Here is a 15,503-nt window from a genome sequence, read left to right as displayed (position 1 = left end):
AGCCAACAAAACCCTCTCGACGGCCAATGACTCAATGTCCAACCTGAAAAAGCATTTGCCGGTAAGTTAACGTTAGCTAATGTCAAACGTTAGGGTAGCTAACGTTAACCTTACTTCCACTGACAGCTAAATAAGCTAGTCTACAGTATAGCACTAATGTTCAACCAGAAAACCAGACCTAAGCGCCCATTCAGATTATTTTCACTCAATAGTGCCTGTCGGTGTTATTCAAGAGCTATAACTAACTGCCTGGGAAAACTGGTCAGTGGGTGCTTTATCCATAATATATAAGGCTGTTCGTCCACTGGCAAGCTGTATAGCTGAATAGCGTCAATCACAGCTGCAGAATGCATTAGAGCTGGAGTTTAGAGCTGGCTCCGACGTTTACACCTAACGTTAGCTACATTAGCAACGAGTGTCGTGTTTTGCAGACTGCAATTAACTAGCCAAGGCAAGATGACACGCACCCTAACCTCTTGGCATTAACACTTGCTCTAACTGGGCAGTCGCTGGGCAACTGCTGTTCTATGTTGTCAGCTCTAGAACACAGAAAAATAATAAATAATGTAGGATTTCTGGTGAAATACACAGTAGAGTACATTTTATTTAAAGTAATCCAAAAGTAACTGAAAGTAATCCCTTACTTTACTTTTAAAATGTGGTAATCGGATTACGTTACTGACTTCAATTTTTCACAAGTAACTTGTAACTGTAAGGGATTACTTTTTAAAAGTAACCTTCCCAACCCTGTGTATTGCTTTATAAATGTTCTTAGCTGGTAGACAAACATACTCCAGGAGCTTGCTCGATCGCCTTGTTGAGAGGGGTCAGGGAAGAATTTTTACAGCTCACTTATCTAGCCCCCAGGTGATTACTGTTTTTTTGCTTCCCTCTGGAATATGTAGGGGTGGGTCGTATGCCCACCTCCCTTGTTCTCTGTAAAGCGCATTGTGTTGCCTGAAATGCGCTATACAAATAAAGCTTTGATTGATTGATTGATTGATTGATAATCGAAAGCAATGTGTAGTGTGTAGCGGTGAAAAGAAGGCAATACGATAGGCTAGTATTTTGATGCCTTTGAGCTGTAAACCTCGGGGGTCTGTAGTGTCTGATGAAGCCCCAGAGCTCTCCCGCGTTCTTATGTAAGGCAAACTGGCAAAATGGCAGCTGCTGAAACATCCACTGAGATGGCAGAGAGGGATGGGGAATCTGTACAAATTGCGAACTTTTTTTCACAGTAAAAGATACGGTAGCACTGTGCAACACCGTCTGCACGGTAGCCATTTTGTTGTAACATCCTATGATCCTATTGGCAACTAGCCTTCCCCTGTTTGGGATGTTTATGCATTCCTATAAGACAGCAGGAGTCCTTTTACACATTGTGGTGATAAGGTTGATAATTACTATATCTGCATAAAGTCAGTGTATCAACTGAATGCGTGGAGAGAACAAATGTTGGGTTTATGGCATACAGTAGGCATGTGGTTGAAAGCAGTTGTACTTAGACGAGTGTGCGCATGTGCGCACGCACACACACACACACACACACACACACACACACACACACACACTTTCAGTCTTTCTCCCTAGAATGGAGTGGGTGTGTTCATGTACTGTACTAAGCAATGTTTCTGTTGGCAGGGACAGTGATACACACACACACGTGCGCACGCACACACACTGACAGGGTAAATATGTTTTGGGGGGGGATACCCAGACACCTTGTCATCATCACCCAGTCTCCAAACGCTGATGATGCATGGCTCTCTTTCACAGGTCGATCAGTCTGTCTGCCGGCGAAAGGAGAAAGTGCTCTATTACATAATGGTATTAGATAAGTCTCACCCGTATGCGTCCAGCATAGTAACCCCCCCCCCCCCCCCCAAAGCCTCTACACCCCGCAACTAAGGTGACCTGCTACCAGTCCCAACTGTTCCCACACACAAATGTCACCGTGTTCCACACGGCCTGGACGGTGTGCCCCGCCACCGCCGCCCTCCTCCTCATTTTGTTCTAGCACATACAGTGACCGTCACTCCGGAGGAGGTTCAGTACATGTGGAAAATCAATAACAGGATCCGGCCCACAGGTCTACTACAGGTCGTGATCATCAACAATCTCCCAGACAGATATTCGTATATTAGTACGGTGAAACCAATGATGAGATGAAAATCCAACATGTTTAAAGTTCCATTCGATCAATCAGAATCAGAACTTGTTTTATTGTTGTTGTAGTTTTTCAACATACTAGGGATTTGTTTTCAGGCATGGTGCATAACATGGAGATGACATTGGACAGGGTGCAGGGACGAGACAGTGCAAAGAGTGCAAAGAGAAAAATACTAGTGCAAAATAGGATAAGAGTATAAACAATATACAAAATTTAGTGCGGTCAGTGTATATACAGTGAATATGCAGAGAGTAATGTGTATGTGTACCAAGGTTATAACAGTTTTGCTTTTTTCATTAGTTTTTATTTTTATATCGTTTTAACTTTTTGTTTTCAATTTCAGTTTAGTTTTGATTAGTTTTAAAGCAGGTTTGCTAGTTTTTTTTTTTTTTTTTTTTTTAAATGCTTAGTCTTAGTTTAGTTTTTATTAGTTTCAGTATTAGTTTTAGTTTTTTTTTCTTCTGCGCTAGCCTTGTGAGACCATCCTGATCTTGTGAGCTCACATTATTTCATTCTGTGTGAAACAAACCATCTGGTGCACGTCAGGTTACTTCTGCGCAGGGGCACAGCTCAAGAAAGATGGAGGATAGAATTCATATCCACCCAAAATACTAGGCTTATGTATGAAATGAAAAAGACTAAAACTAAGGACATTTTCTCAATAATTTTAGTTTATTTTAGTTAGTTTTGTAAACACACAATACAGTTTTAGTTAGTTATCGTTTTTTTGTAAAGCTTAGTTTTTGTTTTTATTTCAGTTAACTAAAATGTTTTTTCACACCTAGTTTTCGTTTTTTAGTTAGTTTTCGTTAACTATAATAACCTTGATGTGTACAGTATATGGTGTGTGTGGTGTGATATGAGAGTGTGGTGCGTTCGGTGGTCATTTGCAAGTGTCTCTCAACGGTGGCCGGGTCCGGGGTGGGGTGAGGTCTGGGCTGGGCGAGTCAGAGGGGGACTCGAGCCTCGTTGATGAGGTTTGTGGTCGTGGGGAAGAAGCTGTCTCTGTGGCGTGCGGCCGTGGTCCTGACGGACCGCCGCCTCCTGTCTGAGGGGAGTGGCGTGAAGAAAGGGTCGATTTTCAAAAGTTGCAAAAGACAACAAAGAAGCCACAATCGAGACTAGATACAAATCTACAATAGATACCACACTTTCCAGAAATTAAAATACACAAGAGTCATAAACAAAGTCCTAATTCATATTGTTCATTTGCGTACATTTCAATCATTAAGCAGACACCTTTATCTAAAGCGACTTACAATTACGAGTTAGTGTTAAGTGTCTTTCTCAGGGGCACAACAGTAGGCAATGGCTGCTGGGGAATCACTTGTCAAGTGGACGTGCCAAGTCACGAACCAGGCGCTCTCTAACCGCTGGATTACTCACCACCCTTGCTACAGAGCATTCTGAAACGTTACCTCACACCAGCGCGTTATATAACCAATGAATAATACATTGACCAAGTTATTTCTCCACCCCCACTGTGCAAAATTGAGGTTGCTAGTTTTCCAGATAAATGTCCCCTCTGGCTTTGGAACGAACAGGAATAGGTCAGGGGGGATTAATGAATAAGGTAGACGTGATGTAAAGTCTCCACATGGCGTTACCACATGGCGAGTCCCAGCAGGGCGGAGGGTTTGTGTACCTGGCCCTGATTCGTCACGGGATGGAGCTCTTCTTTCTAAACCGGCTGGGCCGGACGACTGGCGGACATTGACCAGCAGAGCACACCTAGATCACAATCAGACCTGGGCCCAAATACTATTTGCAATCTCTTCAATTACTTTAGCATTTGCTTGAGTCTGCCTGGAGTGTCGGGTGGATGGGGGTTGCGTTTCTGGGAACAGCCTATCGGTTCTGTTGTGCCAGACAAAAGCGATCAAGCGCAGATTAGTGATACATGATTTCAAATAGTTATTGGAACCGAATGGTCAGAATACCAGGTGAAAGGGGATCAAATTAGAAATAAATGTATGAAAGAAAAAAAGAAGGAAAAAAGAATACCATTGATTGATCTTGCCTGGCAAAATGGAACCAATGAGCTACAAACCTCCTCTGTCTGACACTACACTCAAGCAAACTCATCAACGTTCTTGAAGACTCCAAAGCTACATGTGCCCCAGCTGTTCTGCAGAGCCAGTGGTTATGGCCCAGATAGCAAGCGGATCTGGGCCATATACAGGCCAGATCTGGCCCTTATGGCTTAGTTCCGGCCCATATATGGCCCAGAATCATTACACATCCGCTTGCTATCTGGGGGTTGACGCTGTGCTGTGTGACAAACCTCTAGACTTCTGAAGGCATTTTGATGCAAGTGGGTCTTGTTATAACCGCTGATTATTGATGTATGATTATAGCATTGGAGCCAAGGTAGATGAACACAGCTGAGACCCACCACAGGGACCGACTGCTGGATTAGAGTACTAATGGACCAAAGCTGGCCTGTCCCCAATGCTGGATAGGACCTTCTGTGATGTGGTCCGCGTTGTTATAATCAATATGAGATGGGCTTCTCAAATGACAAAATCAAACAGCACCTCCAAATGGATCTAGCCTCCTCTGACCACACTTTTTGTTAGCGTCTGAAAATAGCCACACTACCCCCGTGAGAGGCTCCTAGGACTGTGGTAATTGATCATTTGAGCATCTAATCATTTTATTGTACAAATTGGCACATATAACTATAATACTGCCAGAGAGAGAGAGAGAGAATGCTTTTGAATGCATGTGTGTATGACTGTTTGTATGATTGTGCACGGACACGTGTGTGTGTGTGTGTGTGTGTGTGTGTGGGTGCTAATGGTCTAAAAATAATGCCAAGTGATCCAGCTCTGCCTGATGGCTAATTCAATGAAGGACTAAGCAGAAGGGCCTCTATTTCAGTCCCCCTCCTCTCCGAAATGACGGCCTGTCTGTGCTAACCCAATAATGGATCCGAGGGCATCATTAATGTTGTGCGTAGCACTGACTTTTTCTCAGGCTGATCATGAAATGTCTTGTCCTCTGGATATTATGGCTATATTATTAATGGCTATATTATATTATGGCTATATTATTAAAGATATTAAGCGGAATGTGATTACTGACCAGCTCATTATTATTGGACAGCCAGAGATCCAGTACCTTTAAGATCAATGGATTAGTTTAGTTTAGTATCATGTTTGAGCGATGATGATTACTGATGATGATGATGACATACTACTTTGAGGAGTCTGCTTATAGTATATTAAGTCATTGTCATCCTTCAAGATAAATTAACATTATAACCAGAGGTGAAAAACCTGGCTTCAGAAAGTAAAAATGTTAATCGTGTAGAGTTCCACCCATGCACTGGTTAGAGCAAATACATTGCTAGTGCATTTGTGAAACAACTGCTTGGTTACTATGTTTACTTAAGCTGAGTTTTACACCTCTGGTTAAAATGCTGAGGGTTATTGACTTTCAAGGCACCGAGCGATGAGAAGCACACCTTTTAGTAAAATAGTTTTCAGAACATTGGTTTGAAATATTGCTAGGCTACATTGCTGAAGAACGGATACTAGTTTCACCTAAAGCGTTGTTTAGAGATTAGCTTTCCAGAGAGGAAACCATGTAGACTATGGCATCCTTTACATATCTCCATGGCGACAGTGACTTGGTGGACTGCTGGCGTGTGCCGTTGCTAAGTGCTGGCTTACTGGCTCAGAGAGGACCTTTCTGTGGCCTCCGCTCTCACTCTGTGCTGCCCTGCTCTTCTCCCGGGTGTCTAGTCAGATGCCTGTTAGGTTGTGTGACTTGAGCATATGGGCATAGAGACAGACGACTATATTTATCATTTGATGCTCTGGGTGTGTTATAAATGCTCTAAGTGTGTTAGAAAACAGATGAACATGCCAGATGTACAGTATTGTTTTACATTGCTGCATACACGCTGTATTACGGTATGCAATTGTGTGTGTCTTTTTACCGGTCCATAACACGAACCAGAACTTATCTGATGCAAAACACACAGGGAGACACACGTACAGTGTAAAAACGCACTTGCAGACACACGCGCACACACACACGCATACACATGCACACACACACACACACACACACACACACACACACACACACACACACACACACACACACACACACACTTTCTGTCTCTCTGCCTTCCTGTCCATCTCTCTCCCTCTCTCTCTCTCTGATATACACACACACACACACACATTCATATGCACTCTCTTATTCTCCGCCTGTCTCAAATATCTTTACACCCTAAGCTGTCGCATGCTGTGTAATTAAAACTAAGCACATAATAACCTAGAAGTACCTTCTATATCTGGCTCTTGTCTAACAGCAGCTGTGATTCAGCCTGGTAATGAGCATGCAAATCACCATTACTGTCACGCAGTATAATAGAACCAGTGTCCCTCTAAAGCAATATTTTCTGATGAATATTGCCTTGTTCCATTTCCCCACTTCCCCATTTCCCTGGGATGAATAAAATATGTTCTGAAATTGTCGATCAGTTCACTGGGCGTAATGGATGTGGGTGATATTGCTTTCTATATTTGGCACAGATGTGTAATTTAATTACTCCAATTTCCCCTTGGGGATCAATAAAGTAGCTACCTACTGATCTTTCTACCCACCATCAATACTGCACCGTTGCCTGGAGGAACACTGATTGATGGAAGCCCAGCTCATAAACAAGGCGCCATGAAGTTCAGCTGTGGTTCAGCCAAGCTCACGAGCGATGGCATCTCCACTGACTACACAACAGAGAAAGAGAGGGAGTGAGAAAGAAAAACAGAGAGAGAGAGAGAGAGAGAGAGTGTGTGTGTTAGTTAGAGAAGGAGGGAGAGAAGTCAGAAAGTTTGAGAAAGGGTGCGAGCCAGTGCGTAAGAGTACTGCATGTGAGAGAGTGCATGAATGTGTTTCATGTATTGTAGCCTGTGTCCCTGTGTGCGTAGAGTACTGAGTGTGAATGTAGCACTTACATGGGAAGGACCACAGATGTCATGGCGACTGCGTGCTAGGACTGTTGATGTGCAGCAACCAGAGAGAGGCCAATAGGCAGTGTCAGGCATATATAAACCTGAGACGAAGGAATAGTTCTGTAAAACCAATAGTCAGTCTTCAGCAAACTATATCACCATGGCTACGTGCAAATATATCAGGGAGAAGAAACAAAGTCAGCGCATGGTGTACGTGCAGGAGGTGAATTATTATTACATAAGAGGAAAACATTTCACATGTTTACATTCTGTAGCAACTCATATCTCAGACCTGCATCGGGTCCAGTGTTGTAGTGGAGGGTATTCCGAGGTATAGGGAGTACCCACTTCTTTATGCATGGATCCACAGTATACCCACTTGTTTAAACACCACTAATGTAAAAACTATAACATTTCTGCTACAGTATACCCACTTCTTTAGTCTTGATCGGGCCCATCTGTGACCAAATGCTGACCAGCTCCACCAGTCCTTTACTGGCTATGATGATTAGCTGGCCATCTGGCTTGCTGGTTATCTGGCTGCCTGGCTATCTGGCTGGCTGGTTGTCTGGCTGGTTATCTGGCTGGCTGGTTGTCTGTCTGGTTATCTGGCTTGCTGGGTGTCTGGCTGGTTATCTGGCTGACTGGTTGTCGGGCTGGTTATCTGGTGGGCTGGTTGTCTGGCTGGTTATCTGGCTGGCTGGTTATGTGGCTGGCTGGTTGTCTGGCTGGCTGGTTATGTGGCTGGCTGGTTATGTGGCTGGCTGGTTGTCTGGCTGGCTGGTTATCTGGCTGGCTGGTTGTCTGGCTGGCTGGTTATTTGGCTGCCTGGCTATATGTCTGGCTGGTTATCTGGCTGGCTGGTTGTCTGGCTGGCTGGTTGTCTGGCTGGCTGGTTATCTGGTTGTCTGTCTGGCTGGCTGGTTAGTGGTCCGTCCAGATGCTGAGACTATACTGTAATTGTATAAATTGGTTGGAAAATAGGTTAAGTTTCTCAGTTTCTTTGTTCCATGTTCCAACAGACCTTCTATCCTCTTCATTGCCAGTGGGGTGCACTTGTCTGATGCGTGTTGTATATGTAATATAATGTATTCCTGCTTCTCCTACAGACAGACACACTCATGCACAAGTGAATGCACGTGAAACAATAGCCTACATAACAAACACATGATAAATGCCATTAAACAACTCAAATGTAGAACAGAATAAATAAACTTCATAATACTTTTAAGGGTTACCGTTATAAGCCAACATAAATGAATGGCTCCTATATTGAAGGACCCTTCATTCTATAACTCCCTCCTGGATACATTGGTGGGCTGTATCCAATTAACCCACTTCCCCAAGTTTCCAATGCGTGATCCAATTCATGCTTGATTTGGACAACAGCACAATGAAGCACGAAACTAGACGTTGAAGGTGAAGGGTATGGGGATGTGTGTGTGTGTGTGTGTGTGTGTGTGTGTGTGTGTGCTTGAATGGTCTGAAAATAGTTGATGTGATGAGGCCAAAGCTCTGTCTGAAGGTTGACAAAGAGTGTGTGTGTGTGTGTGTGTGTGTGTGTGTGTGTGTGTGTGTGTGTGTGTGTGTGTGCTTGAATGGTCTGAAAATAGTTGATGTGATGAGGCCAAAGCTCCGTCTGAAGGTTGACAAAGAGTGTATTATCACTATATCATCAAACAACCAATCAATCAAACATTATCTTTAGGACTTTACACAGAGGCAACACAATGCACTTCACAGAAGGGGGGGGGGGTACTGATCGTGACACTCATTTTCCAGAGAAAAAACAGTTCACTCATGTCATTTGAGTCAATATAGTAGAGCTGTAAAAAATAATACCAGTGTACGTGTCTGAACCTAACTGAATATCACTCCTCTCTCCATGTATTCTCCTTGTTTTGAGAGTCACAGAATGACAGTTGTAAATTTTTTACGTTAAATTGTAACATTAAAAAAACAGTCAGCAGCGCAGTGATACTTTTACAGATGATTTATCATCAATATCAGCACGGCTCAGAATGTCTCTCGACGAATGACAGTGCACGGTCGGAACTATCTGTTGTATAAACCCAGGTGGTGAAGTAAGCGGTGCAGGTTTATAAGCAATCTCTACTGCCCCCTGCTGGCCTGCAACTGTATTTGCTACTCCTGATTGGTCTAAATCTCATGCTATGAACGGACACTCACACAGAAGGACGGACACAGATGGCACGTATAAAAGCACATATAGAAAAGCACATATACAGTACGTGGTGGAGAATGGCCAAAAAAATATAACACTTGGCTGAGTAATAGGCCTACTCATCCTAGACTAACTAAATTCTGAAGCTCTTTATCTGGGGTACCAAACCTGACACATGACGTCATTCCAATCAGAACTGCCCAACAGAATTGGTTCTGTGTATACTACAAGAAATGGGTCAAGGGCTTGAGATCAATACAAGCTTTAGCAGAAACAACGCAACCAATGGAACATTCACAGTAACATGATGTGTTATCTTTGTGACAGCCTGACACAAAACAACATTGCTGACCGAAGAGCAAAATACAGCAACACATGCTATTTTCTCTTTTCCACCATGTCCATAACCAGTACAGTTTGTTTGACCCTTGTTCCTGACCTAGCACTTACACAAAATGGGACTTTTAAAACATTGTGTTTTCTACTGAAAATAAAAACCTTTGAAGCCACACATTGGGATGCTATTGCTTTCATGTGTCATATGTTGGTGTGTGTGTGTCATATTTACTATGGCAGAAAGAAAGCTTGATGTACACATACCAAATTGTCTATGTTGATCAGCGATGACCGGGGAACAAAGAGATCCGATCAACCAGAAGCTTTGTGCTGTGGAGAAAATGGCAAATCTCCACCAGTAGACCTCCTACTCACCACTACGTTTTTTGTTTTGTTTACGTGAGGTAATAGTACCGCCATTGTTTCTTGAAAGAATCTAATTTGACCCTGATCTCCAATACATTCCACGGAATGGGCATTTTCTACTCTCTTCTTGTCTCTTGATAAGATTATTGTACACTTATCTGCGTTAGTTGGTGTGATAAATCCCCATTGAACCGACAGAGCTATCCCCCTGAGCTGGAAATCACCCAGGAGGACCTTGAGGAGGGAGTCCTGTGCTCTTTTTTTAAGTGACCTTTTCCTTCAAAATAGGCCAACGGTTGCTTAGGACATGTAGTGTTGTAATACTCGAGACCGGTCTTGGTCTCGAGACCACTTTTTGAAGGTCTCGGTCTCGGAATCAACCGCATTTTTACTCGGTCTCGGCCTCGGACACAGGACTGGTCAAGACCACAACTGTGGGGATGCCTGTGCATTGTGTAATTTATTTGTTAACATCATTACTGTGTTTGGATGTAAAACTCCCCGATTCAAATGCAACGAAAATGGCAAATCTCCACTAGTAGACCTTCTACTCACCATTGTGTTTTTTGTTTTGTTTACGTGAGGTAATAGTACCGCCATTGTTTCTTGAAAGAATCTAATTTGACCCTGATCTCCAATACATTCCACGGAATGGGCATTTTCTACTCTCTTCTTGTCTCTTGATAAGATTATTGTACACTTATCTGCGTTAGTTGGTGTGATAAATCCCCATTGAACCGACAGAGCTATCCCCCTGAGCTGGAAATCACCCAGGAGGACCTTGAGGAGGGAGTCCTGTTCTCTTTTTTTAAGTGACCTTTTCCTTCAAAATAGGCCAACGGTTGCTTAGGACATGTAGTGTTGTAATACTCGAGACCGGTCTTGGTCTCGAGACCACTTTTTGAAGGTCTCGGTCTCGGAATCAACCGCATTTTTACTCGGTCTCGGCCTCGGACACAGGACTGGTCAAGACCACAACTGTGGGGATGCCTGTGCATTGTCTAATTTATTTTTTAACATCATTACTGTGTTTGGATGTAAAACTCCCCGATTCAAATGCAACCAATAACCTGTCACTAATTTGAAAAAAATTAACGGTTGTGTCATCAACCCGCCTCCCGCGCTCAGTCTAATAAAGTGACTGAGGATGAATTCATCCATCATAACATTTGGCTACGTAAATCACAAGGAATTTTTGTGCAAATCTGCACTAAGAAAAAAGCACAGAGCAGTGTGTAAATACTGTGATGCTACACTTACAAAGACTGCTGGGACCATGTCCACTTTAATTGTGTGTGTGGGTATTCTTCACTTGATAAAGAAGAGTGTGTGGTTTGTTGGTTGTGCTGGGTGTGTTTTGCCACAAACAAAATATTTTAGGGTCACCAAAATCCTAGGCCTCTGGCCTGGTCTTGGTCTTGACTTGGTCTCGCCCAGTCTTGTTCTTGTTCTTGACTCGTTGTCAACCCCTAAAAGTCTTGTCTTGGTCTCAATATACTCTGGTCTTGGTCTTGACTTGGTCTCGGGTTAGATGGTCTTGACTACAACACTAAGCACCTGCAAATTAACTTGACAAACACACAGCTCTGCTTTTATGAATCACTAGCTCTTAATAAATATTACTCTGCTGTTGGCTCCACTTCAGTTCACACATCAGAAGAACACTAGTGAGCTGTATACAGAGAACCTCGTCTCTGAGATGTTCTTCAGTCTAACATGCTGGTCTACATCCAGATAATCACACGGCAGTATATATTTGACATGAATGTGAAATGGCACACACATGGTTAATGTCCTATCAAAACAAGGGGAATGACCCAGAGTATTCATGTCATATCATATCATATTGGTCAGTACGGTGAACAGGTGAGGCCTCACTCACAAGCAGCTGGGACCTAACCTGTGGGCTCAGCGCTGTTCTCATTTGTGACCAGGTGTGAATGTGCAGAGATCCTCTAATCTCCTGTCCTCTCTGTCCCGGGGATGGTCATCGCGACGCCTCGCTAAAGAAGCTTGTGGCACGTGTCCCTGTATGCATCACAACACAGTGATTGAATAACTGACCAATGATCGTGGCCTTTGCCCCGCTCCAGCCCGTCGTGGTTACACAAACCGTAGTCTCATCCTATCCCACACACACACACACACACACACACACACACACACACACACACACACACACACACACACACATACACACACACACACACACACACACACACACACACACACAAAAACAAGACAGACACACACACAGACAGGCAGAGCTGTGTCCCAGGTAGGGAGGTGACACAGAGGCAATGACTGGTTAGTGAGTAAAATTGTCAAATGGATTCTGAGTCACTGATGCCCGGCTCTATCTTTAGATGTCTGTTCGGTGCTTGGATCCACACACAGGGTGGTCAATACTCATCAGATTGCAGGCTCTGAGGTAGTGGAAAGATACTCAGCACTAAGTTTCACTGTGACCTCAGTTCACTATAGAACCCCCTCACCCACCGGATGGGTTTCGATGAGTGGAAACAGAACCTGAGCCCAGCCAGTCTCCATCAATCAACCTGGTCTCCATCTACCCAGACTGTGAAGAGTATCTATTCATTCTTATGCACCCAGGCTGTACATAATCTTTTTTTTTCCTTTCATCATACCTCCCTCTCTACCCTTGCCCCAGTACTTCCAGCCATGCTCAAGTCAAAATAGTGTAAAATGAACAACAAAATAGAGTCAAGGTAATGATAGCATCAAACAACAACAACAATGCAGAAAAAAAATATTTAGAAGAAAATACATGAATAAAAGTACATGCGTTAATTCTGATGAAATCCAAGCGTTCCACACCTCTGTTCTGGTGCAGAGAAATACAGTCTCAACAGGCAGCTGAAGCTTGTAAGTGTGTCAAAGCGCCCTCCCGCGGTGGGAAGTGTCATAGCGCCCTTCCCACGCTCCCGTGGAGGCGCTGATGCAGACTGACTGCGAATACTGCTGGCTTCAGAAACTGACGACCGGTGCATGCATGTTACTTTAAAACTGTCACGAGACGTTTGAGAGTTTAAGCCTATATGAATGTCAGCATATTGTATTAGTAGCCTATTTTTGGGTGCACAAGCTCCTCACCATCATCATCACCACAACAATCAACAACAATATTGCCCTTAATTGGCTTAGTTAATTCCAAAGGTTACACATGCACAGAAAAGAATTACAAGGAAACAAAGGACTAAAAATGAATTCCCTCGCCCTTGCCTTTATTAATTTCAAAACACGCACGCAATTCACAAGCGAATAAGAAAAATATAAAGTTTGAGCTCCAAATGTGCCTATGCATGTGCAAATAATATTTTACGCATGCCACAAATGGGGTACGTTTTTGAAAACACATTTAAGTTCCCATCAGAAAAAGCATTAGGATTATTCATCACTTGCTCTAGGGTCCGGACAGGCTGACGCAAAATCAAGACCGCATATTCTAATTAGAAGACTTTCTCTCCAAACCCGATACGTAAAAGGATGACGCGCTGGGTAGGAGTGGTCACCGTTGGTCATATAAATATATCCAGCCGTCCCTTGGTTAGTCAGAGCAACTAGTGGGAACCGAACAGGAGCTATACTCAGTATCTATCTCGCTATCGCACAGTAGGCTACCCTTCCTCCTGGTGCAAGCATGATCAAGAAAATGTCTCCTTCCGAGAACGAGTTTGACATCCCGGCCAAGAATTGCCACAGGATGGTAATCCTGGGCTCCACAAAAGTTGGCAAGACAGCCATCATCTCCCGGTTTCTGAACGAGAGATTCGATGACCAATACACACCAACAATTGAGGACTTTCATAGAAAATTCTACAGCATCAAAGGAGATGTGTACCAGTTGGACATTTTGGACACCTCTGGGAACCACCCCTTCCCCGCAATGAGGAGACTTTCTATTCTTACTGGTAAGTTGCAGTAGCCATAGCCTATAGCAATGCATATAATATATCCTGTATCGATCTCACGCACTTATGAATGCATATGCAATATCGGTCGTGGTATTGACTGCCTTTCCTTTCTCTTTTCAGGTGATGTGTTCATCTTGGTGTTTAGCCTCGACAACAGAGATTCATTCCATGAGGTGCAGCGCTTGAAGCGGCAAATTTACGAGACCAAGTCCTGCCTCAAAAACAAGACCAAGGAGAACGTGGACGTCCCGCTGGTCATATGCGGCAACAAGTGTGACCACGAGTTTTACCGGGAGGTTCAGGTGGAGGAGATCGAGCAGCTCGTCGCCGGAGACGAGCAGTGCGCCTACTTTGAGATCTCGGCTAAACGGAACACTAATGTCGACCAAATGTTTCAGACTCTCTTTACCATGGCCAAACTGCCCAACGAGATGAGCCCGGACCGTCACCGTAAAGTTTCTCTGCAGTACTGTGAAGTACTCCACCGAAAGTCGTTCAGAAGTAAGAAGTTAAAAGACGGACACGCGTACGGGATTGTGGCACCTTTTGCACGGCGACCAAGCGTGCACAGTGACTTGATGTACATTAAAGAGAAAGCTATCGGTGGCAGCCAAAGCAAAGAGAAAGACAGGTGTACCATCTGCTGAGGAGCCTAATGTGCAGGACACTTGCTATGAGATGTGCTACAAGCGACGGGGAGTGAATCCAACACTGGCGTCTTGTTCTGAAGCTAACAATCCTGAAACATTCATGAGTTGTGCCAGCGCTTTTACGGAGCACGGACAGAGATCAGGGTAGCCTACTACCTGGCGCTGTGGCTCCAGAGAACTTGCAGAGATGTGTTCTCGTCAATGTTGTAGGTTGGCCTATAATCTGCCTCTACTGAATGAAACATGTAGCTTGCCAACGAGATGGCACTTTGTGGACGCGTTTACATTTTTGCTATTTTTCTATACGGGACAGAACTTGAATGACGTGGTGCATTATGAACAAATCTGATGAATGTATATTTATTCTTCTTTGTGAATAGTCACTTTTTTAAAGGAAAATACGAATGGAGAAAATAAAAATGATTGAAAAGTATAAACCTGTTTGATCTTTTTTTCAATGATTAGCTGACAATTACATTAATCATTTAGCAGATGCTTTTATCCAAAGCGACTTACAATATGTATTGCATATATCGTAGGTAGCCTAGTCAGTGCAGGCTAATAGGCTACTCTCCAGAACTCTCACTTGTTTAGAGGTGAGATACACTAAGAGCATAATCTAGTGAAGCCCAAGTGCAAGGAAAGCAAAATATAAATAGCCAACAATAGGTGCTAACAAACTCTGAAAATAACACCTAGCACATCCAATGAATTATTGCAAAAACACGATATCACACCTCAAATCAAGATTGGCAGATGCTTTAGATGTAGCCTGAAACTAATCAGTTACTGACATTAATGGAACAGTGCCTATGCAATATTTTACATTAGGGTTAGCTTTGACTGTTTAAATTAGGCCAATAACTTATCTATGGAGTTACAAATTGACCCTCT

At 43.5% G+C, this 15,503-nt stretch overlaps 1 protein-coding gene across 1 annotated transcript; it reads left to right on the top strand.

The window, feature by feature from the left end:
- Positions 1-13,682: 13,682 nt before the first annotated feature.
- LOC311308793 (dexamethasone-induced Ras-related protein 1-like) lies at positions 13,683-14,606 on the top strand (the record flags this gene model as incomplete). The annotated part of the gene is made up of 2 exons (XM_084437839.1): positions 13,683-13,956; positions 14,080-14,606. Exons 1-2 carry the CDS (start codon positions 13,686-13,688, stop codon positions 14,604-14,606), a joined length of 798 nt encoding a protein of 265 aa, XP_084293965.1. The 5' UTR covers positions 13,683-13,685.
- Between the last annotated feature and the right edge of the window lie 897 nt (positions 14,607-15,503).

This window comes from Borostomias antarcticus (genome assembly GCF_949987555.1).
Source record: "Borostomias antarcticus genome assembly, chromosome: 5".
NCBI classification, from domain to species: Eukaryota; Metazoa; Chordata; class Actinopteri; order Stomiiformes; family Stomiidae; genus Borostomias; species Borostomias antarcticus.
The sequence above is the reverse complement of the archived record's forward strand: the minus strand, read 5'-3'. Positions and strand labels throughout refer to the sequence as shown.